Source organism: Pithys albifrons, chromosome 2, assembly GCF_047495875.1.
Source record: "Pithys albifrons albifrons isolate INPA30051 chromosome 2, PitAlb_v1, whole genome shotgun sequence".
Taxonomy (NCBI): Eukaryota; Metazoa; Chordata; class Aves; order Passeriformes; family Thamnophilidae; genus Pithys; species Pithys albifrons.
In genome coordinates, this window is record NC_092459.1 from 66,591,419 (window position 1) to 66,617,341 (window position 25,923).

The 25,923-nt window shown below is 41.0% G+C and overlaps 1 protein-coding gene across 3 annotated transcripts in view; it reads right to left on the reverse strand.

The window, feature by feature from the left end:
* The window catches only part of LOC139669006 (SAM and SH3 domain-containing protein 1-like), a 566,693-nt gene extending 559,274 nt beyond the window's left edge, over positions 1-7,419 (reverse strand). For all 3 annotated transcript variants that reach the window (XM_071549356.1, XM_071549360.1, XM_071549355.1), the window contains exon 1: positions 5,866-7,419. In XM_071549356.1, the coding sequence (XP_071405457.1) occupies positions 5,866-6,324 (459 nt within the window). In that variant the 5' untranslated portion in view covers positions 6,325-7,419. The remainder of the gene's footprint in view (positions 1-5,865) is intronic.
* Between the last annotated feature and the right edge of the window lie 18,504 nt (positions 7,420-25,923).

A 25,923-nucleotide genomic window follows, 5' to 3' on the forward strand; every position in this document is an offset into this window, starting at 1 on the left:
TTCATCAACTCCATATTTGAAATCAGTGACACAGAAGCCCTATATATTACGGAATATGTGAGATAGTGGTATTGGTAATAAGCAAAACTAGAAATAATATTCAGAAGATTACTTCTTTGGTGAGAAATTACCTTGGTTGCTTTGGTATTCCTCACACATAGTTGTGTGTGTATGGGCTTCATCATACTACATATGGCAGAGACAGAAGCTCTGGGAGTGGGAGTATCAACAGAAGTGTTTTCCTTAAAATGTGTCTTCTTTTCACAGAGGCTTATGATCACCAAACTTTTTAAAAACAAGACAGGTTATCAGTGCATGGAAGTGAAACTGGTAGTTAGACTTCTGTCACACCTCTGGTGGTGCTCCTGTTGCTGTGCAGTATTTACATAAAACCTCACCCTAGGTGGGAAAATATAGTTCGGTTTTGCACCACAGAGCTCTGACTGAACCATGTCCTTTGGAAGCAGAAAAAAAGCCTTCAAGGAACTACCAGAGGCAGGCATTTCTATGTTATCAGGAACCTGTAGGTTTAGCTTTTCCTTCAAACTTAGAGCGTCGTGGAGGATGCAGAAAGGATTCCCCTTGTGGGGCTTAGTGCTGCACTGCTCCTCTAAGCTAGAAGTTACACACTACCCTTCTCCTCTGCCAGCCATCACTGTGACCAGAGCTCAGAAATGCCTCTGAACACAAACTTAGAAAGGGGGTAAGAAAGCTGTGGAGTTGATACTATCGTCTCTCAGAACTCCATCTATAATATACCCTAATGAGATCTCCCTTCCCTCAAAACTGAGAGATAATGAAACCCATTAAGATTGCATTCAGCATTTCCAGAAGAGATTGAATACACTCAAATATTCAGGAACAATTCAAATGCAAATACAACATAGTGTTGTGTTATTCATATTCTGCAACATTTTCTCTTAATAGTCTGATTGGAAGAAGACCTTTTCCAGTCTGTTTTTTGTGAGTTTAATAAACTGGGACTTTGAAACAGCTGCCAAATATATGAGGTGCTATGTTTTGTTTAAAAGAAAACAGAATTATGAAGTCAAAGAGAAATTCATTGCTATCTTATATAAAATACCTTTTCACTTCCTGAACATTGCCTGTAGCTTTGCTAATTTATTGCCATGAAAATATTGTTACTACTTAATGCACTAGTACTTCTGTCAATAGGCAGCTTTCCCCAAGGCATATTTGAGAACGCTCTGCTAATCAGAGTTGATGCAGTTCTTCTAAAGCAGCCAGGTCTTTAGAAAAAGGTTTATGTTTAATTCTAGTATAGGTGAATGTTGCCCTTTCTTCAAAGCACAATAATTTTAATTTGCTGAATTCACTTCTGTAGATATTTAACGTGTTGATTACATTATCCAACCCCAGCTCGAACCAGTGTATTTCAAAGCAGTATTTCTGGCATCTTTACCTCCTAACTTATGTGAAATCTTCCTCATTTTATAGTAGCAAGGATTAAACAAAGACTTAATCAGAACAACAAAGCTGTGCTATATCATCACCATATAACTAAAAAAAAAGTGTTTGGGTGTTTAAAGAGATACTCACTTGGATCTTTTTACTCTTCTGCATCTGCTTGAACTCTTGAGATTATGATCTCAAATGCAGCTGAAGTTTTAGTGTTTGTTTTCCAAGCATGCTAATAATCATGAACAGCACAGTGAGTGACAACGAGGTCACGTATACATACATATGTCACACTACAGTTTTATTCTCTCTAATAAATATTGAAATCTACATGAGAACAACTTTATTGAGGCTAAGCAAATAATCTTAATTGGTGGAGGAGATTTAATGCATGTATGATTTTAATGTACTTGTAGTTCTCTGCAAATGAAAAATTGAATAAAGTTTCTCAGGAAGAGGTCAGGCCATTTATTTCAATTAGAAATAGTAATGAAATTCCAGTAAACTATTAAATGTCATTTAATCTATATTCAAGATAAATAGAGTACTAAATTTCTCTTGGCATGTTCCACAATGAGGCACCTTACTTGTCTTGACATTGATACAATTGGTTCTCCACTGCTTTCCCTACCACAGTGACATTTAATGACTTTACTTCTTCTCAAGTCCAGCATAAACATAATCCATTTTGGAATAAGCCCACCGAAGCAAGAAGTGTTTGTTTGCCTATGGAGTTACAGGCTATATTTCTCTGATCCAGCTGGTTCAGGTCAGTGCTGCATTTTCCTTCGTTCATCTTCACTAGACTGCAGTGAGGCTGCTCATTTTGGCTTCCTTATGCCATCAATTCATCCCCTGAAACTTCTATGTGGCAAAAAAACTATCAATAGTCTATCTACATTGGGAATAATTAAATTCCTAATTAAGACCAGAATTACAACCATCAAAGACTTTTTTTTAAGCAGCTAGATGTTTTGACATGACAAGATGTTTTGACATGGCAAGATGTTTCACTTAACCAAGGGGTCTTGTTTCAAGGGCATTCAATCCCATCACCTCCACAAGAAGTTTCTTGTGAGACTTCTAAGGCTAGCAGCCAGGAACAGCAATCTTAATAGACAAACTAAAACACAAGGCTTTGAGTATTAAGGAGCACTACCAACATGGAACAAAATCTGACTTCTGTAGAGTTACAGTTTTGTTCCTTGGTTTGTACCTGAAAAATACATAAGATGCAATATGAGAAGGTAAGACTTCATTCTGATCCTCCATGGAAATAATCAAGATGGCTTTTGATAATTCTCTGTGTCTGAAGTCACCCACACATATGGCTTCAATTCCAAGTTTGCACGTCTTTAAGGGATTTATATTAAGCTCTGCTAAGTAGATGTTAGGCATTTCTGCTGACTGTAATCAAACTGAGTTAAAATAAAATTTATTATGCCAATACATTTCTATTCTGCCCACCCTGTTGTTTCATCCTTCACCTGAAACTACAGCAAAAAGGAGGGACAGCAAATGGATGCTTTTAACATCTCCACAGCCACAACCAAGGTTCATTTTTGACCTTTTGACACATCTACAGCTCAGGCAAATGGCTCCAAACAAGGCAGAGGAGCAGGACTTCCAGTTCTCAGGGATGTTTTAAAACACCAAAAATTGCCTGAGAACTACATAGCTGAGCACAAAAAGTATTCTTCAGCAAACAAGTGAAATGCATACACATATATATACACACATACATATACACACCAGCATGATCCTCCTTTTATAGATACTAATCTCCATTCATAGATATTAAGAAGAAAAGAAGATACCATTACCATGTAAGCCATGGAGGGAAGTAGAAGGCTAGTTTGCAGCTCAACAGAACAAGAAATGCATACGAATGTCAAATGGGTCAGTAGTCTAGCACCCCACTTCAGAATACCCATATGACTAGAATGTGCGGTAAGTGTATGCAAAGAGCTTGACACAAACTTCAAGCTGATTCTTTAATCCTGTATACTGCAGAGAATATATCCAGTTTCTTTTGACATGCAAAAGCCTCTACACTGCACATTCTATATTCAAAATATATTGCTTAAATCATAGCTGCAATTTCCTATAGTTTGTCTTTATTGGTTTTTTAGGTTTGGGGTTTTTTGGGTTATGTTATAATATGCCTCTTCCTAAAGGAAATAATACAATATTTCAGCTTTCTTGCTCTAAACAACCCCCAAGAAATACTGTACGGTGGCATGATCTCTTGCTATTCACTTTAAGCTGTTTTGGAGATGGATTCCTACAAAGTGAGAGGCATTCAGAGTAACACATGTTGAGCAACACACACTCAAGTCTTGCCAGTTTAATGGTTTCTTACAACATGCTACAATGTGAAGTGATTCACACTAAAGAGATGCAGAAAGTTTTTCTGTTACTGTAAAAAAATTATGTTATATGTATTTATTATGCACAATAAATACACTGACACCACAGCCTGCAATAAAATTAGGAAAGTCAACTTTGCTCCTCTTTCTATTTCAAAATACTGCATTTAGATTTAAACTAATTAAAGCTGAGTGATGCTTTCTGTGTAAGACATGCTTGCCCTGTCAGTTCATCTACACTATAATCAGATCCCTGAAATTAAAATAAGGTGAGCTAAAGAAGAAATCAGTGCCAAAGATTTGAATTGCCTTGATGTCATATGATGGCATCTCATAAATTTTACAATTCCTGTAAAAGAGTACCATAGAATCATTTAAGTTGGAAAAGACCTTTAAGATCATTGAGTCCAATTACTACACAGCACCTCCAAGCCCACCACCAAACCATGACCCAAAGTGTCACTTCTATGCATCTTTCAAATACCTCAGAAAGGAGGTAAAGGATCCCCTTGGTAGGATGGAATGGTAACTAAGAACATAGACTAAGTCAAAAGGAAGGAGTGCAATGTAGCTGTGAAGGTGGATAATGTGGTGCAGCTACACTGATCAGCCAGAACATCCACAGAATTTCTTCTACATTAGACATGCAATGGTAATTTTAGTTTAATGATGTATCATTTCAAAGGGCAGGAGGGAAAAAAAATCTCTCTGAAATGATACAGTAACTTTTGGAAGATGTTGTACTTCAACTGTATCTTCATGAATGTTAAATTTGACATGATATCTCTGACACTGTCATCAGCCAGAAGTTTTGGAAAAAGGGAACAAATAAATATCTCAAACCAAACAACTGTACTGTACTTGAGAAGTGCCTAATAGGCCTCTAACACCAAGATGTTAAAAAACTGGAATCCTGAAATTTACAGTCTTATTATCTGCACTCCACAATGATACCAACATAATCAGGTTCCCTACGTCAGATAACTCATTGTCTATTTTAATTTCTCACACTTCTGTAAACCCAGGGCTGCAGCTCCCCCATCACCTTGTTTCCATGTACTCATATATTCCTTAGTGGTACTAAGTACCCACAAGTTGAAAGTCAGCTACAACTGCTCAGCCTTCCTAAAAAACTCAGACTCCAAGTCACTGAAGAAAATATAGGCAACTTTGGTCACCAAACTACTTTGAAGCACTTAATTCTGAATTCTGAAGCCACCATGCATTATAATATCCTAGTTTGTTTTCACACAGAATTTTCTCCTCCATGGTATTATTCTTTCAAACTATTGTTTCATTTATTCTGCGTATTCTGTTTGCAGCAGGAAACCTACCAAAAGTTTCAGATAAAACAATTTCTAACTTCCATGCCACATGAATCTCACATTTTAACCTTTTCAAAAAATAAGAATTAGGGAAACATTGAGGTTTCATCAAACTGGGACACACTCATCGAAGATGTGCACTTTCCTGGTCTTTCAGCAGCCTGTGCTGAAACAACTAGAGACTGACTAACCTGTGCTGGAGCAGCTGATGGATAGTTTTGACATTCACCAGTCACTGCTATCTTCCAGTAAATAAATCCAGGCAACAGGAGGAGTTGTTCCTCCAGCCAGATTACCATTTGCTTCATGAGCCATTTCACCAACAGAAACTGACACTAAAACATGACCACTAGCCATCCCTTCCCAACACAATGGAAAGTTTCACTGATGATAAAAACAATCAAACAAAACCCCAAACCATCAAGACCATCCCGTCAACTTCTACTTTCCCACCTCAAACTAACTTGGACTAGAAGAACCGCTTACGGAAAAATAATGTGAAGCAAAACCATATCATAGTGCCATGCCACACCACCAAGGCCAAGAAGTGCTGGTGCATCTGACCTACTGTGTTTCCCTCCGAAAGTGCCACTGGTGCGACTGGAGACACTCAGGACCGGCGCACGGCAGAGGTGCCGGACCCCGGATCTCCAGCCGCTGCTGTGACAGAACTCGTCCGGCGGCTCCGCGGCCCCACCGCACGCGGCAGCCACGGCTGCTCCTGGGGTGGCGGCCGGCGGGGACCCTCCTACCTTGTTGGAGTAGGGAGGTTTACTCAGGTTGATGCCGTCGCGGATGAGCTTGTCCCGTATCATGATCTTCAGCTTCAGCCTGGGGTAGGCGGTCAGTCCCCCTCCGCCGGCCGCCCCCCGTCGGCCGCCGGGCCGGGTCCGAGGGAGGGCCCCCCGACGGGGCTCCTCCGGCCCCCCCACCCGGCGGGAGCAGCGCCCGGCCGCGGGGGGCGGCGGCGGCGGCTGCGGCTCCAGCGTGAAGTAGAGCCCCGCCGCCGTTTCGTCCGCCTCTTTCAGCCGCCGCACGGCTTCGTGGATTCGGCGCCTGTGGTGGGGCACGGCCACGCCGATGGCATCCAGGTCCGGGTCGCCGATCTGCTTGCAGACCTCCAGGTCGTCGTAGCCATTATCGACGAAGGACTCCGCGTACTGGGGGAGCTGCAGGGTCCTCAGCCACTCGTACACTATGTTGGTGCACATGCTGGCTCCAAAATAATGACTGCAACTTTCAGCACCGAAGCCAGCCTCCCCTTTTCCACTTTTCGCCAAAGGAAATAAAACCACAAAAACTGCGATGCAAAGACGTGTCAAAATCAAGGTCAAGAAAACAGCATCCACCAGGAAAAGAAAAAAAATCCTTAAAGCAGATCAGTAGGGCACTACGAGCAGTGCTGATCGAACCCCTCCTGCTTATTTCTCCTCCTGTTTTGTTACTACCAACTACAGCCGCTTTCTGCCACCGGAGAAGGGAGGCTCGGACTAGAGAGAAGCAAAATGTAAGGGTGCATCCTCTAAAATCCCAGGTCGCTGCTGCACAACATCCACCCACTTTCTCTGGAAGTAATTCGCAGTCGCTGTCTGGGTTTTCCCCGTTCTTCCTTTCAGTGTTACTTTCTGTTTCTGCTTCTGTCTCACCTTCCTGCGCTCTGTCGCATGATGAATCTGTTTACTATAGGTAGCTGCTTTGGTACACGATCCTGTTGGGGGAGAGCTGAGCGTAGGATCCCGCACCCTCGCCGAGCATGGGTAAGGGTGCCGGGTGTGCCTTCTCTCCCGTGCCTCTCCCAGCAGCGGTCGCACACGGAGGCTTTTGCTTTCCTTTAAACGTGTCTTTTCGGATTAGGAGCAAAAGAGAAGGAAAGCAAAACAACAACAAAAAAGAATCCCACTCACTTTTCCGAGTTACTTTCCCCGTTTCCCTTCATCCCCGGAATGACGGTTAAATGCGCTTCGCCAGCAACGAGACCAGAAACTGCTTTCCAACCCCACTTTCTCTGCGCTGATGCCGGCGGTGTCCTCCTGCCTCCCGCGGGGCACGCAGCCCTATGCCCGCCCCGCACAACTTTCCCCGCGCTGCCCTATCCCCGCCTGCGCTCCCACCGCTGCCCGCAGCCGCCCTGGGGAGGAGGCGGCGGCGGCGGGTCCGTGCGGGCGGCCGGCGCTCCGTGCATCCTCCTACGGCGGCGGACGAACCGGTCTGCGGCAGGTCACCGGCGCTGCCCCCGCCTTCCTCGGATGCCGACGGAGCTCTCTCCTCCCTGTCACTGGTACCCGGAGCGGTGCTCCCCGCCCGGGTCCTCCTTCCCGTCTACCCCGGAGGCGCCTGACGCGCCGCCCGCAGATCTACGGCTCCTCCCGGTGCAGCTTCTCCCCGCTCCTCCTCCGCGCCCGCCGCCCCGCTTCCAGCCCCCTGCCCCGGCTCTCCCCGAGGCCTTTCCAACTTTCCCTGCTGGCAGCCCGCGGTCTCTGCCGCCGGTCGCTCGTCCGCCCTGCCCGAGCCGGCGGCGGCGCGGGGAGGCGGCGGGCCGGGGGCAAGGCAGCCTGGCCGGGCAGCGGCTCGGAGCCGCCCCCGCTCCGCAGGCTTTCCTGCGGGCTTGCCCGTCCCTGTTTCCCCCGGCAAGACAGAGGCACCGCGCCGAGGGGGCACAGCCCGGCAGCCGCCCCCCAGCGCCCCTGCGACGGCCGGGCCGACGGCGGTGGCGGCTCCCCCGCGGGGGCACAGAGCCCTTCGCGGTGGAAGGGTGACCCTTGGTGGGGCGGGGGGCGCAGAGCGGTGCTGCCGGCAGGGACGAACGTGCCCTCTTGCCCCGCGGGGCGCCGTGGGAAGGCGAGAGGCGCCGGCCCCGCTCCCCCCGGACCCCCGGCGGGGGCTGCCCTGGTCAGCGGAGGCACCGAGCACTGCCCGCCCGCTCTCCATTAACGCCGAGCTCGCAGCGCCCCCGCCCGGCCGGCCCGGGAAGCGCCGCCAAGCCCGGCCCGGAGCCAAGCCCACCGCCCCTTCCCGAACCCCAGCGCGGGGAGAAGGCGCGCACCCCCTGCCATGCTGATGTAAAACTGCTTGAAACTTGTTTTCTTGCCAAGATCCCTCGCAGTCTGGGCTGGGGGAAGCTGCGGACTGGTGGTGGGTACCCACCTACGTCCCCCAGCACAGGGCTACAGGGGGAGGGGCACGCTCGCTTTTGTAGTTCGGCAGGGTTTATTCGTAACAGGTTTCCTGAAGGGCCTTTCTCAGCAGACGCTGGCACACGTTTGTCCTTAGGCTTCATGTAGTTCTCCACAGGATTACGCAGCACAGCAGCATTCTCACAAAAAGCGCTGCACTGCAAGGTGTTTGGGGAAGGTCAGCTACTTACCAGGAGTTACAATGCAGCCTCTGGGTATAAAGCCTCTGGGTATAAAGCCTAGAGATCACAGGTTCGTCTGCTAAAAGGGAAGAAAGGGAGGAAAACCATTTTACTACTTTTTAAATCTTCTTCCATTTCTTTTTTATTCTATATCTTATTTTCCTTCCAGACCACATGATATGTCAAATCCTCTTCTCAGCCCAGAGACAGCATGAAGCAGCAATTATCTTCCCTTCATAGACCTGGTGAAAGACTGACAGCACCAGCAAAATTAGCAAGGAAGTTCTGTGATGTGGCGCTGGAACGGATGGCATGAGAGGCAGGAAAAACTGACTGGTGCAGCCTGTGCTCATCAGCCTTATTGACAATACATATGGAATTATATCATTTTTACGTGTTCATTTTGGAAGGGTCTTGAAAGGCTTTTAAGGTACTGCAAGAGTTATAATTCAGATGTGCTAAGTAAAAGGGTAGCTTCTGACAGGACAGCAGGACAAGTGGTGAACTCCCACGCGACCGTGGAGTCTGGCAATCTACAAACATTGTTAAAGTCTCTGTGTTTGGCACTGATTTTGGTTTTACAAAATGAATTCAGCTGGTAACAAATACAGTTAAGTTTTATGTGACTTTGAAATACAAAAATAAACAACAATGAAAAGAAAATATTATGTCTACCTTTAAAAAAGACAATCAGAAGTCCAGAGAACAAAAGACCAGTCCACCTTGCCTCAGTCCCTGGAAAAACTTTGGGGCAAGTCTTTGAAGACTTACATGAATTTTTGGTGGGTAGCTAAAAGGAGTGTTCCTCAGGAGTTGATACTGGGGCCAGCACTGTACACAATCTTCACTGATGCTCCCAGTGACAAGATGGAGGGCATACCCAGCAAGTTCCCACAAAACACCAAATTGGGAGAGCTAGTCACTATCACAGAATCACTGAATATGCTGAGTTGGAAGGGACCAACAAGGTTCATTGAGTCCAACTCTTAGCCCTGCACAGGACCATCCCCAAGAGTCACACCATGCACCTAAAAGTATCATCCAAATGCTTATTAACTCTGTCACAATATGTTGGCAGGCTAATTCAAGAGTAAAAAAGGAAGAAGGTCACAGATTGACAGAGCAGAAAATGCAGGCATGTTTTGAATGGTAACAACAAACTCAGTTTGAAAACCTCCTTTTTTTGCTTTTTTATTAAGGGCAATGTTATTATTAAAAATGACAAAATAAAAAAAAATCTCTTGTATTCGGAAGAACCAAGTCCAGATGAGGTGCATGGCAGAAAAAACACCATTTTCCCAGAAGATTTGTTTTCTGTTGTGTAAGCCTTGCAGGTTCACTATAAAGAAAAACCGAGTTTACTGGCAGATTTCATCTAGTCCAACTATTTTGTTCATGTAATACAATATAAATGTGATTCATATTCCTAAAAAAATGATACAGCATAACAATGACAGATGTGCTTAGCAAATGTAAAGGATATTTTAACTGAATCATTAATTTAGGTATCCTGTACACAGAGGGCACTATGCATTTATGTGGTGCACCAAGGAATGAAATTGTTTCATCCTTGAACTTCTGTTCTGAATGGTATTCTATTAAATATATGATTATATATTGGATAACATTACCTTGCAATAATATAGGATAGATTTTGCAAAGCTGTAATCACTCTTTTTTCTATACCATGGGATGTTGTATGTAGTAATTTTGCTTGTGATAAGATAAATACAGATGTAGCTCAACACTAACTTACACCTAGATGCAAAACATATAAGGAATAATTTGAGTTGTTTATTTTTTCTACCTTCATTAAGACTTACTTGATTTTTGACACACCACAGGCCCTTGTTCTGGATACCTGAATACTGTTTAGGGTTTTGAATCAAATGGTGATATAGTTGGTGGTTGAAAGAAAACTGGACAAGAACACAAATACTTAAAAAAGTATTCATGTAGTGCATGAATGTGAGAAAGACTCTAAAATGAATGTAATTTTGATAAGATATTTGTGAGAGTGTTCAGATAAAAAAGGAAACTCAAATTAATACACAGAGTGAGGGACTGCCCCATGATTGTTGCAAAGAATAATATACAATGCATGAGTGGAAGCTAATACTTCTGTGTTTTTTTTAAAACAACAGAAACAGATTCTCAAATATTTTTTTATGGTTTCCACTAGGGCACAAGGTGAATAATTCACCAGAATGAATGGAACCGCTCATGCACAATGGCAAATGTTTGCAGAACCAGGCTATTAGTTCAGGTAAACAGAGCTATTTATACTTGTGTGTAAAATGTTGCGCTTATTTGACTGTACCTGGTATACACTGGCAGAGAGTCCAGAGCGGAACAATGATGGTGAGAGAAGGTTTGAATATAACTGATGTCTTACCTAAAGTGCTAATCCTAAAACTACATATAGCAACATAACTCAGCATCTAAAGGAAGATTTGGCCATGTAAACTCTGAAGAAAAATAAGCTTAGAACTTAAAAAACTGGTATACATCATGTCAATTCCCACAGCTGTACTAGTTCTAATGCAAAGTACTGGCTGTTAAGTGGTCTGGAGATTGACTTTTCCTCATTAAAAAGTCAGATGACCGTTATTTTAAGTACTCTTTCATAGACAATTAAGAAATTTTAGATTGCAAAGGACCCCTGGGAGTCACCCAGTCCCATACCCCACTCAGAGCAGAGCTAATTGCAAACTCCGATCAGGTTGCAGACAGGTTTGCTCCATTGACTCCTGAAAATCCACAGGGATGGAGGTTCCCCAGGCTCTCTGGGTGGTCTCTTTCAGCACTGACCCACTCTCACCATGAATAATTTCTTCCTCTTATCCAGTCAAAGCAATTGTGACCTTTGTCTCGTGTTCTTTTGCTGGGCTCTTCTAAGAAGGGTTTGGCTGTGCCTTTTCATCTTTACAATAAAAAACTAAAGTTCTATCCTATTGCCATATTTTGTCAGCAGAAAAAAATCTGAAACAATTCTGGTTTTGAGGTATGTAAGTATAAGTTTTATCACAGGAAAAAAACAACTTCAAAAGGAGACTCATGAGAACATTGCAATCAGGAATTTATATGAGATTTAAAAGTAAAAATAGAATTGTTTACAAAACAAAGCTATCACTTAGATCTTTATATTAACAAAACAGTGTTTTAATTGTAAAGGAGACTTTAAAATATACAAAAACATGACCCCCACTCTAAGTTTACTCACTGTGTTTATAATAACTTAATGCTCACTGAGACTATGTAACTGGGAATGCAAAAGGATATAGCTCATGAAACATCCATTTTTCTCTGTTGTGAATATAAAAATATTTTGGATTTGAGAGTGCATTTGAAATAGAGCAGCTACTTTATTTACTGTGATGCTTCTTTGACATAAAAATTTACAGGCATTAATTTCAGTTCACTTTCTGAATGTGATGGAGAAAAAACTGAATAGAAATAAAAATACATATTCAAATCAAGGCTTCCGTTTTCCTCAGACCAAGTTCTGTAACAAGAATTCAGTCTAAAACTTTATGCTATTTTCCTCAGTAACAAAAAGGGAAAGTATAGGAGCCAAACTTCTTTGACAGATTAGTGAATTCTCCACTAATCAGTAAACCTCTTCTTTTTATGTCACTGTCAATAAGATGGCAAATGGGCTTCCTCAAGTCCTATTTTCTTGGTCGTTTGCAACAAAGACTCTACCCTGAAAGAAAACAAAATTATCCTAAAGGAAAGCATAAATACACTTTTCTCTTAAAAATATATTTTGACTATTTTACCAGCTTCTGACAAACACCTATTTTCATAAAGAAATGGTTCCCTATAATAATTCATGGTGGGTTTTTCTTTATAAACTTAAACCCTTGACCTACTCTCATTGCTACTAGCATGAACTAGAAGGTAATGCCAATAGGGTGTGCACATGCTTGAATTTCACTCATACTCAAAACATTTCGCTTCACACTGAATGCTGTTTAAATGCACTATTTATTGTAGATAAATAAAAGAATAAATCCAAAATTACTACTAATAGTCACATTCTGACTACTACATAAGTTTTGGAAGTCCCTAGAAATACCTGAATATAAGCACAGTGGGTCGAATAATAATATTTACATTCTCGCAATTTACAGTCTAATGCTCCCATGTGATACTGCCTTGAAATCATAATGAACATAAAGATTAAAGCTTCTTTCTCTTGGTCATTTACTTATCTTTCCTTTTTTAATGTGAACTTCCACTTACTCTTCTTCATTAAGGTGAACAACTTCTTCAGACATGCACAAATCATGAAACAACAATCTTTATGCAGCTTTCAAGCTGGATTGTTTTATCCAGTGAGAAATTGAATTTAGAGCATGCAGCTAATGCCTAATAAAATTGAACTCACAGTCATATGCCTTAAACAAATACATTGTGAAAATCCAAAGCATTTTGTTGGAGGAAAAAAATAAGAAAAGAAAAAAAAAGGTTTTAATAAAATGGGAAAAATACATCCATCATTTCTAACTAGCCTGTGCACCTTGCCCTAAAACTTGTGGTAGTAGCTATAATTACCAGCTGTAATTACTGTGGAACAGAATGTGTTTATCAGGAAAGGGGAGAACCTTTCAACCTCTCAAAGTATCCTCTTTCATCCCAAAAGGTCATCCAGTGTCCTAGAACCTCAAGGTAGTATCCTGACCCTGGGAGAAATTAGGGAGAAAATGCCTGCCATTCAGTTCAGACCAGCTAAGCCTTCTGTGTGCTCCTGGCACAGTGTCACCCATTTGCTCTACAGAACTGTTATCAAAGCTGCCCTGTGACAGCCAGGTCATAGTTTCTCCCATGTTTGCTTTTACTGTGCCTCTCTTCAGCAACATCGAGGCAAAGCCCAGATTTATATGGTACTTAAGGAACATAGATAGAAAATAATTTTCAAAATTACTAAACCCCCCCAGATTCTCTTAAGTAAATATGCATTAAAACTGTATTTTTAAACTTCTTTCTATTATATATATAGCTGATAGTAGAGACTGACTGTTCCTATTACCTGTTGGCATATGTTATGTTCCCTTGTTCCATGGGATCTTTCTTTAGCTGTGCCATTCTTCCATACGTCTCCATGTCTATTATCTCAACCAATTTTCTACAGTTCTCTCTGCCTCGTGGAATGTGTTATTTCTCCAATTTCCACTATTTCTCCCCTTTTTCTTTACAGTGTCTCTGATGAATGGCTTTTTTGCTAACATTCCTCACTTTCGGTTATTTTCTCCTTTTCCTGCTATATCCAGATCTCATTCTTTCTCCCTATAGCTCCAATAAAAATAGCTAAGCTGGAAAATTTCCTGGTAATGTTTGCCATGTTCATATATTTATTTTTCACTTGAGCACCTGCTGCTTAGACAGGATATTGAGCTAGAAGGGCTTCACATCTGATTCAGCATAGCCATTGCCATGAATGGTTTTCATGAAGGGTGAAATCATCATCCTAGCTTTGTCTTTCTCTCTTGAGCTCAGCTGCTGTAGATGATATAACACACAGAGCTTCCTAAATGGCACTTCAAACATAAGGTGTAAAAGTGGGAGCTGTGCAAGGTAGAAATAAGCAAGAGTAAATAAGTGAATACTTATTCTGTTTCTTGAGGGTCATCAAACAGAAAGTGCTTCCTTGCAGGAAGAAGTCAAGATTATTATCCAGGTGAGTATCAGGTAAAATTCCTGGAGTGAAGCAACTGGTTAGCAGTTGTCATTTTTCCTCTTATGGACCTAAATCCACCACATCAGCAGGACCAATAGTCCTGGAGGAGGAGAAATAACCAGCTGGCATGTAAAGGTACAACACAAACCAAGTATTTTAGGCCCTCTGAAGCATCTATGGATTTGGCTCCTGGATTTGAAATAAGGAGTCCTGATGGTGCTGAGACACTGAAGAACCGTCATCATGAAATGAGAAAGCTCCTGCTGTACCATTTTAAAACAAAGACAGTATAAAGTGTTTGGGTTTATGCAAAAGCTTTTCTCCAAATAATCAATGTTTGAAAGAATCAAGTATTTCCCTGAATTCCCCTCAGACAGTACCATTCTGGATGAGTAATGAGAAATTAATCATCCTGTCAAAATAAACGCTGTGAGACCTTTTAGTCATGCTCGCCCCCCTTTCCATAATAGATTTTTGTCAGTCATTCAACTAGGTCTCCCAAAAGACAGCACTGCATCTCAGCTCCTGTCTTTTGTGCAATCTTTTTTTTTCCCTATTTTTCTGTCTGAGACTCATGCCTTGGTACGTCAGGAGTCAATCATGCATCACAGGAGTCTGACCCATCGCACCCTCCTTACCTCCCCTGACTGCCACAGCACCAGGCAGCACCAGCTCTTCATTAAGTCAGTGTTGATTCTAGTCATCCTGCAGCTGATACCCAGTATCTTCCTGACACAAGCAGACACAGCTGGTGCATCTATGGGGTTTTAAGTGTTTAGGTGGATAAATACAAGCTAGCAGAATATAATAAGGTCAGGGAATTAAAAGTTCTCACAATCATGTGAATTCATTTACACCACACATATTTCTGCTAAAGTTGATATAACATATAATTAGAAATATGAGTAAGAAAAAAAGAAGAAATAATTTGTATTTTCTGTCCTTCTGAGTCATGCCAGGTAAAAGAACCTTGAATTTTTCTGGAGATACAAAATCAGGATGATGCTTTTTATCTCCAGGGAACACATCCATTTTTGTAATTCTGATGTCTTAGATCTTAATTCCTTTTTGAACAACCAATAGCTCAACAGAAGTTTTCTTATTTTTGTATTACTGAATCTTCATTTCTTTATAAAATGAATGCATTTTTTATTCATCTACAAACATTTTCATTAAAGTGAAACTTCATCTATCTTTAATTATCAGTTTACATTTTAAGTGAATCTGGGAAGACTGTTGAGGGATATAGATCTTGGCTACAATTTTAAGTCTATAGCTCTATGTCTTGAGCATCAGCAAAAGGCTTATCTCACCTTGATGGGCCAAGGACATTTCTGAGCTCTCAGGTTTCCAGGTGAATTCCCCAGCTGTGACATAACCTCTGACTGGAACAGAATTCGGAGTCCATGTTGTTATCTTTCCATGAACTCATATGGTACGAACTGCAGTCACACAGCCTGGAAGACAGCTATTGCTGATGCCAACCAAAACCTTGACTGAGATGTTGAGAGACCTGAAATCCAAAGTATGCCATGAAGCACACCCATCTTTCCATCTAACAAGCCTTGGCAATCTTTCTAATGATTTGAGACAGGTCAAATCATCTTATAAAGTTCATGCCTATGATTTGGAGTTAAGAGTCAAGGTTTTATGTAAAGCTAACATAATGATAAATTAGCTTAATTTGGATTAATTGAATAGGACAATTAAGGCAATTCCTATTTCAGTCAAGCCCAGTTGAAGTCCAGGTACAAGATTAATGCATCTTTATCTCGGAGCAGTCTCAGCCTTATAAAACTGGCATTGTTTCAGACTGATCAGCTGAAGTTATCTGAATGATCCTGTGGAGATATGCTGTAATGACCAATTTTTAGTTTTTCCAGTTAATATAAAAAGCCAGCTTTTTCTAGTGATGCCAGTCAGTAAGTTTATGACGAAATCTGTAGTTTACTTTTCCTTTAGCAGGCATGGAAGATACCGTTGTGAACATCCCCTGTCTTCTTGTAGTAAAAACTTAAAGTAAACAATAAACTGCGGAGAGAAAGGACTTTACACAACAAGCCTATGAGGTTTATAGTGAAGACCTTTTCTTACACATAGCACAAGGTTTATACAGGGTTAGGACTACAACTTACTGCCTAAAAAGAGTTACACATCACCACACTAGAAACTTTAATTGGCCAAAACCTGTATCTCACAAGTCCAATGTTTTGGAGAACTTATCCTAGATGTTTTCAAGAACCTCTTCGGTGTGCCGTGAGAAACCTGAGAAGTTCCCACGAGAAACCTCTCGGGAGTAGCTAACTCCTCCAAGCAGCTGTGACTTGTTTATTCTTAGCTGCCTTCAGTCTCACAGGGTCTTCTATAGATCTGAATTGCTCACTTGTGATTTTACTGTACCAGCAAAAACTCACCTTTCTTATGGCAGCAAAAGTCAAACCAAAGAAAGCTTCATCAGCTCCAGTCTAGGCAAAATGCCCTAACTTCAGTGCAGGGCTTATGGTTTTTATGTTAAAAGCTTTTAACAAAATCCCATCCCACACAAATGAACTCCTTTACTTTCCGAAAAAGCCCTCTATGGATGTTTTCAGTTAGAGCTTTTAAATTCCTGAAGTCCCTGTTTCATGGATATTTTCTCCTTTAGCCACTGCTGTACTGAGCTACCCATTGCATGTCTACTGGAATTGCAGGAGAGATTATTGGAAGTGGCACGTTGTTAAGTAAGAGCAAGAGGGATGCTAAAGATTTTTATGCATTAGGTAAGGAATAAAAATGGAAGATCCTATTAATGAGATGAAAGAAAATTGTAGAAATAAAACATATTTCTATGTGGTCTGCCTAGTAATTCAATCTTAACACATCAGAATGTAAACTTTAATTAAAAAAAAAAAGAAATTTTGAAGGCACTTTGTATGAAGCATGTAGATAAACCTTTGCTATGCTTGAAGACTTCACTTAGCCTCCAGAACAAACTAAATTCGAACACTTGTTTACTGCTAATTGTGATGTATAGCAATGAACAATGTTTATAGATGCCAGAGAAGGGATGTTGGGGGGTTTCAGACCTGGGAGGTAACACCCTTAAAACACTGCAGCAGTTTTCAGTCAAATATGTGACTTATAATATGCATTTAATGTAGCTGCACTAAAAGATTGCTGTAGTAAGATCTTATTACAACAACAACAACAAAAAGGAACACACTGAACAGGAATATTTACTGTTGTTTTGGCAATGCATGGTTCAACTTAATTTTGGAGATTTTAATTTCATGAGGGAGAATGGAAAAGCTTCCTTATTTCCTCAGATTTTTATTCCTAGAATAAACATGAATAAGAGAGGACTTGCAGCAATCATTCTTGACAGCAGTGTACTGAAAAAAATGTAATAATATTTAGAAACTGGTAATGTCAATATCATTTTTATGCTTTACAACAGAGACACCACAAATACATCTGCTTCTGTTAAAAGCAATACTGCTAAACCAAAGCAAGTGACCGAAGTGTAGCATTCTGAAGATCACTGAAGTGTGTTAAGCATTATAAATTCACTTCTGTTTTCCTCCAAATTATTTTATTTTCTCTATCAAAAATATTTTTCCAGTTTTTAAAGGGTAGTCAGGGTAGCTCAGTTAATTTTGTATTTCTTTTTAGTTGCAGAACTTGCTCTTGCAGACAGAGCTGCCTAACCCAATGTCGTCAACAAATTGTCTCAAGCACATCTTGAGCAGTTCTGCATATTTCAGCACAAGTTTTCTTTGAAAAATTGACTTACATAGTTCCATCTGCACGAACAAGCTCATTTGGGGAGTTTGACTTTAACAGACATTTAAATGTTTTGCAAAATAGAGGTAAACTCTGAATCTGAAATAATTTTCTTTATAAATGGTGCTAGATGATTGTTACTGAGGAGAGGAGGAAGGAGGAGTCAAGCATGCCTGGAAAATATTACTGCTGGTCACTGGTCTGAACTGCTTTGAGAAGAATTGGTCATTCACTTGAGCAAGTCTTTGTCTCCAAGCATTCAAGAGTTCATACAGATTTAAAGCACTTTCAGGTCAAGTTTTTTGCTCTGTTTAGCCATCTCAATTTTTGCAATGTAACATTCACACCACTACATAAAGCTTTACTAGAGACCAAAAAGAATTATTATTCATGGTTTTGAAAAGGTGAAGAGTAATTACTTAAGAGATTTAACTTCTTAAGTGAAATGTTTCGTATTCTTTGCTTCTGTAGAAACCATCATGCCTTCAATCCAGAATATCAGAATATTCAGAAATCACAAACTGTGTCTGATGTTTGATGACATTAATTTCATCTTCATAAGAGCTGGGGTTTTTGTGCGGGTAGCTGAGAGTGTAGAGGAGTTCCTTTTCTTTCCTTTTTTATTTTTGTTTGGGGGTTTTTTGGTTTGATTTTGTTTAGTTTAGAAAGAAAGATAAGATTTTCACAATATTGTTTGCTTTGGGGATTTGGAGTTTCAGTAAACTTTGTGCTGGCAAACTGGGTGCCAGTTCACCTTACGTCTATTGTGATATTGAAAGAATCTGTCAGATAGTACAGGGTAGCCCTGTGCAAGCTGCAAAAGAAGATGACCTAAAACATTTAATTATTTTTTTCTATATGTTTGTCTGGGCTTAATATCTCTTCTTATGCCTGCAAATGGTTAGCAGGCATGGACAGGTGCATTAACAGTGAGCTGGCACTGGAGTCAGTGTACTCCAAACCTGGCATGCACTTGTCACTCCCTGAACTTGAGTAAAATATCAGGCAAACACAAGACCTTGGTAGAATTATGGATGCAGTGATCATCATAATCATAGAATGGTTTGGATTGGAAGAAACTTTAAAAACCATCTAGTTCCAACCCCACTGGCATGGGCAAGGGCACATTCCACTAGATCAGGTTTGCTCAAAGTCCTGTACAACCTGGCATCCCTAACACTTCCAGGCATGGGGAACCCACAGCTTCACGGGACAACCTGTTCCAGTGCTTAACCCTTGCAGTAAAGAATGTCTCTCTAATATCTAATCTAAAGCTACTCTCTTTCAGTTTGAAGCCATCCCCTCTTGTCCTATCATGACATGCCCTTGTAAAAAGTAACTGTCCAGCTTTCCTGGAGGCTCCCTTCAGGTACTGGAAGGTCACTGTAAGGTCTCTGCAGAGCCTCCTCTTCTCCAGGATGAACAACCCCAACTCTCTCAGCCTTTCCTCACAGGAGAGGTGCTTCAGCCCTTTGATCATCTTCATAGTCCTCCTCCAGACTCACTCCAACAGGTCCATGTCCTTCTTATTTTGGGGGGCCCAGAGCTGGATGCAGCACTCCAGATCATGTCTCACAAAGCAGAGCAGAGGGAGAGAATCACCTCCAATGACCTGCTGGTCACACTTGTCTTGATGGAGCCCAGGATATGGTTAGCATTCTATTGCTGTATTCACTAGAAATAGTTAGATATTACTATCTTAGCAATTGTTTCTGAACTTTCTTCCTTCCCATTTGAATGCTAGAATAAATTCCCAGAGATCCAGAAGAGCTTCAGTAGTGAAACACTGAACATCTGATCCTGCCCATGGCAGGAGCAGGCTGTGTAAGCCAAGGCTAGCCTGTGACTTCACCCCAGTTTTGGCTCAACCCCATGTGTGCTTAACACAGACACAGGACTTTGGCTGTGTAGCTGTTCCTGAGAAAGGATAGATATAAGCATTACTGCTCCCCTGCCTTTCCACCACCACAAACAGCCCAGCAGTCATCTGAATAGCAGGGACTTGTCATGCCTGCCTTCATCAATAACGAAATGGAAATCTTGATTGCCATTAAAGAAGCTTTTTTTACATTTTTCTAGGCTGTAACAAGCTTTTCAGCTGTTCATTTGTGTTAATGTTGCAAGATAGGGTGTAACCTGTAGACTAACTAATTAAATGCTCTTTGATTTTGAGTGAAGTGTTTGGTACAGTCTAGACAACAGAGTCTAATTAGCGCTGGATGTTTAATGGAACTAAAAACCCATGAAAAGCAAAAGGTGCTGAAATAAAAAGTCCATGAGAGAGATGTGAAGATAAATGAGTGAAATAAGGAAAACAAAATAACCCTTTAGTGTGCTAGAAATATCATTCCCTCAGAAAAAAACCCACAGTATTAATTATGAAAAATTGAAAAATCTCATCAACTCCAATGTCCAGCTGTTTAGGGTAATATAATGGAAAGCTATTCAAAACACATTATGTCAGCAAGCAACAAATTAAGGCATTTCACACTATCTCACTGCATTTCATTTCTTCCAGGCAACAAATTCTCTCTAGTTTTTTGTTGTTTTTTTTTTACAATACAATAAAAACTCCATGTGTATTGCTTTGTTAGCTATGATTCACAGGCTCTCGGCAGGAAATAGAATGTTTGCCTTTAACAGCACCTTCTTCTGTCTGTAAATGTAGCCAATTTGTGGTTTTCCTTAGCTGAGAAAAATGTGTATGCAACTTTGCACCAGTACATAGCTAAATCCATAAATTTAAAAAACAAAATAAAAATCTCAGGAGATGAGTCTACAGTATAGCTTTAAACCAATAAACTTTTATTTGATGCACGTATTCTCTTTAAGAAGGGATTAAGCTGAATGGTTTAGGAATAACAAAGCTAGATTGCACCCCCAGCTCTTCACTAATTCCTTGGTATTGTCATCTGCTGAAAAGCAGGGAGCAAGCTGTACCAAATAAACGCTAAAAGCTATAGCCCATTTATTTTTTCAGCACCTCTGGCTCCCAGTCACCACCTTTTTTTGCAATGGGGAGTTAGTTCTAGTTTTAGGTTTGGGGTACACTTGCTTGTTTGTTTGTTTGTTTTAGGACTTTTTAGCATCTTTTCAGTTTCTTTATTCTGAAGGAAAGAAGATGAACAATTAAGTCAAGAAGCCAGTAACACAATGCATGTTTACATTATTACTACTAGTCCGTTAATAGGGTGATTTAAAAAACAAAAAAAAAACCAAAAACAAACTAAAAAAACCCCAAACCAAACAAAAAACCAAACAAAACAAACCAAACACTCAGAGAATTTGCAGTACAAAACCAGATGCCTTAAGCCTGCAGCAGAATATTAGTGAATGTATAATCCACTCTTGCTTTCCAAGAAATAGCATTGACCTAATGATGTACAGCATCCCTAACTAGTGGAATGCAGTAGAGCAAGGATCCTTAAAAGGGCAAATCTTCCTGAAGAGGGACATGTGTCCTGTGCTCTGAGGCAGACAACTGGGAAGCAGAGCTGTGGTAGGGGTTTGTGCAGTACAGAAGTGACACCTGTCCCCCACCAGACATGAAGATCAGTGCCTTGAGCAGCTCAGACTTTGTTTAGCTGTCATGGGGCACGAATAAAAATGGCTCAGTGGTTCTGGAAACCTCTTCCTGCCTCTGAGCTCTGTGGCTTCTCTCTTCTCACCTCACTGCCCACAACAGTATCAGACAATATTTGCTTTCTACACACAGCCACTGTACCCTTTTACTGCTCTTCAAAACATAGAATCAGAGACAAAATATTCCCCAGATCTGGACCCCTATGCAGCAGGGGAGCATTTCCCTGGGAGAGGCCCCGGTAACTCATGGCCAAAGGTGTTGGGTGGGGCTTGCTCATGGTCCCAAGGAGCTGCTCCAGCTGCTGAGAAACTCACAGGGGTGTTCAGAATCTCAGCCTCACACAGGCTTACATGGAGCCCCAAGCCCAGTGAGTCAGGTATGGCCAGACTCTCAGGTATGGGATTCAGACCAAAGGTCTCCCTGCCAAAACCAAGGCAGTATGTTCTGCTGGGCTATGTCTGCTTTACTCCATGGGCTTCAGGTAGGCTGCCTTTTTGTGATTGGATTGTCCTTATGTTCTTACATTGCTGCTTGAAGCAAAGCCCAAGTCGAAGCAACTACAAACCAGAGCAATAAAGTCAGTGAACCTTGTGTCCTTTGGCCATCAGTACAGAAATGTCCGGCTGCATCACAGCCCACCACAGGCAACTTCTTACAGCACAATGCCTGCGTGTGTCATATGGAGACCTGTGTGTGGCTTGTGAGGAAAAGAGACCACAAAGGTTGCTGGGATGGTTTTTGTAACATAAGGCCAGTCTTAGAAAGCCAAACAGTTTTGTTTACAGCTGCACTGCATCTTAAGGCAGCCTTCTCATCACACCCGTGTTTTCTGGACAAAGGAAGTGGTTACTTCAAATCTCTTTAAAGCCAAGGCACAAAATAAAACTTCACCATTTGGACATTGGTAGAAAAGTTAAGTGGGTATTAGATCACACATGGAACTTTGCTGGTACAGATGAAAAACTTGGCTCATATAAAGTCATCTCCCAACTTTTCCTGCTTGTCACTTTGATAAACTTGGCAGAGATTAGCAAATGCTTGGTGGGTATCACAGAGCAGTCTTGGAGCACAGGAGCTGGTTACCTTCTGGTCAAAAATAAAGAAAAATATGAGCTCCGTCAATGTACTTCACCTACATACTGGAGTTCAGTCCAGGGACCAGAATCCACCTAGTTCATAGCAAACTTCCTGACTTCATTACAGTCTGAAAGTCAGATATTTAACACTGAGTATTTCTCTTTAAAAAATATCCCTATCTTTCTAGTCGATCTTTCTATTACTATTTTCTAATACAACTGTAGCTGCATTGCTCAGACGGTGGGTTAAATGCTTTCACCTTCTCTACTTGTCAATCTTGAAGCTACTGCTATTGCTGAGAAAAGGAAAGAACTGACTCAGCAGTCGCAGCAGCAGGGTTTCATACAGATCAGCACAGCACACAAGGTGGCACCATATGTTCCTGCCCTTCAGCATCTAACAAATATCAATTAATTCCAGCAGGCACCAACACAGAAGCAAATACTAATTAGAGATTTGGAGAAAGTGGTGGTATTAGTCTAAATATTGGGGAAAATTCATGCTATGCTTAAAGGCACTTGAAGGAGGACAAACTGAAGGTCATTTGCATATTTGCATTTAAAAAGCTATGATAGCAGTCAGTCACCCCCTACTCTCTCTGCAAGATGCTAAGCCAGAGTTAGCTTGGTTGGAGCTAAATCACAGGAGATTTGGAAAATGGGCTCAGAAGCTCATATTTGGTACAATAAAGAACAGCAAATGAAGAACAACGAACAGGCTCTTGTGTGAGTGGCTAAAAGGAACAAAACATTGAGCTACCAGAAAGATGCCTTCACTCTGGAGTTTTGTGAATGTCACAGAGCACCTTGGTGCTATATATCCATAACTAAGTAACAGAAAAACATACAATCATTCTTCAAAAGTACACATGTATGTTGTGAGGGCTGAAACTCAGCTATCAGCAGTGAGGAGCTTGATGGGTTTAAGTAGAAAACTTTGGGCAACAGGGGCTGAGACAAATCCCATCACCTAAAAGACTGGATGCTTCCTCACAAGACCTGTTGATATTCAACCATGTTGATTGGCCTGTCTCCTGCAACAGGATAAGGAAGGACTTTGAGATGATGTTATCAGACCATGTTGAAACCCCTTTGCTGTCTTCTCCACCACGTAAATCCTGGTTATGGAAAATGTTAATCACTTGTGCAACTGTAGCAGAAACTTGTGTAATCCCCCAGTTAACATAACCTGTCCTCCTGATTAACATGTCCTGTCCCCAACACCCTTAAATTGCGTTTCACGTGTTTAATAAGGCATTCCAGTTTCTACCTCCAAAACTGGGATTGTTTAGTTTTATAGATCTTTACATAAGTGATTTCAATTATTTTAGGGAATGCATCCCTATTTACATACAACAATTTTTAACTTGAATTTACTGTAGTCTTTGTAAGGCATTTATTGTCTCTAGCTGGGAAGCTTATATGGGCACAAGGAAGAGGGAACTTAAGAGCTCTTATATTCCCTGGATTGTGACAAAGCAGAGAAATGTCTTTTTTTTTTTATTAATGGGACATTTGTTCTATCTACTAACAAAATCTGCTGTTTCCTTTAAAGTCTTTTAAGTACTGTGACTTTACAGCAGGACTCTACTGGCAACAGGAGAGTAGAAGTTGCAGCTAGGGGCTCTGTTTAAGTGAGCTCAAGCAGTAGATGGAAACATTGCAAGGTCAAAGTTCAGCCTTAAGAGGTTGTGTACCCAAGCTCTTTCAAAGTTTCCAGTCCAGAGAAGTAGAATATCAGTATCCGTGACATACTATTCAATATTGTAGTTGATTAAAAAAAAATCAAACTACAACAAAACCCAACAATGAAAAAGCCTGAAACAATGAAGAGAATCAAACCCAATGCAGATTTAAATGTAATTCTATATTTTGAAAGGCAGCAAGAAGAAGAAGGGCCAGAGTGCCCAAAGCCATGGAAAAATGGCTTTGATAACAGTGACCACAACTTAACAAAGTCATTGACTCTTGTGAAATTCCACCCCTTCACCTACAACCTCAGACTATTTCAATTGCAATGTATGTTGTCAACCATAACTATTTTCACAGTAAAAATAATAAATTAAGAAATAACTAATGAATCACCAGGTGTATTTTCATAGAATTTAGAGGTTTTCTTTTCCTCCAGTGCAAATGAAGTCTCTGGACATCAACACCACAAGTATTTCTTTTGGAGCAGAGAAAGGTCATGTCACTGGTCACTTGCCCTTCTCCATCAACAATTCTTTATTTCCAAGGTAGGTTAAGGCAGTTCTTTGTTTTTCTGTTTTGTTTTGGTTTTGATTTTTTTCTTCTGCAGAAACATTGTTAATGCTAGAGGTGAAATGATAAAGAGCTAGTTCAAGCTGAGAAGAAGAGAAATGTGGAAAACTTTACTCCAGGGCTGGTTTTCATGACTAATTAAATAGAAACAACTGGAGCAACAAGACTACTGCAAGGTTCACATATCATCTGCTATTCATGTGGATTAGTGCCGAGAATTAAGAAATTAAATGAATGAAGCTTAGAAATGTAGATAGTACCCTGGAACACTGCTCATATAATTATTTGAAATAAAACTCCTTAAACTTGAATTAATATCTGGTGCAGGGTGTTTCTGAAGTCACAGCTGTTTCTTTATGAGGAGGGAGGCAAGGGGAGGGAGACTTCAGCGTTGCTGTTTGTGCTTAACGTGCTGCAGTAATACCATATCTCCAAAATTAAATCACAGTCCCAAAGTATGTCCATCAGCTCATATTGCTTTGAAGACTGTGACTGGCACAAGGTCGCCAAACTTCAAAAAACATACAAAAAGCCCCTTAAATGCTTACAAGAGAGAAAACACTGTGGTTTAGGAGAGAAGCTTTTACACCAAGGGCATTCACCAGAACACACTGCCTCCTAATCCTGAAAAATTGAAGGCCATATGAGACATGGCTTGGTGACAGTTTAGTGGTTAGACATAAAGGCAGGCAAAATATAAAAACAAATAATAATTATACTCATAATTGAATACAGTTTCCTGTGCATTTCTTTTCCTCTCCTTGCCTTTCTTAGCCTAGTGGCTTCATAAAGACTTTACACATCAAATCAGCTACCTCAAAGGTAGCTATGGCCAGACTTTGTGCCAGTGTCACCATCAGCAGCTTTCCTATTCACTCTAACAGCCCAGCACTGACTTTCTTCTAGCTCACATCTTTCCTTTGATCCAAGGAGTCTAAAATTTCTTGCACTAAGTTTTTCTGGATTTTTGAAAGAATGGGTAATATTCAGGTAGTTTACTGACTGCAATCCTAATGTCTAAAAGAAAAGACAATACTCAGAGGATGGTCAGAGTCTGTTTTACATTCTTAACACCATTCATGACCTAGA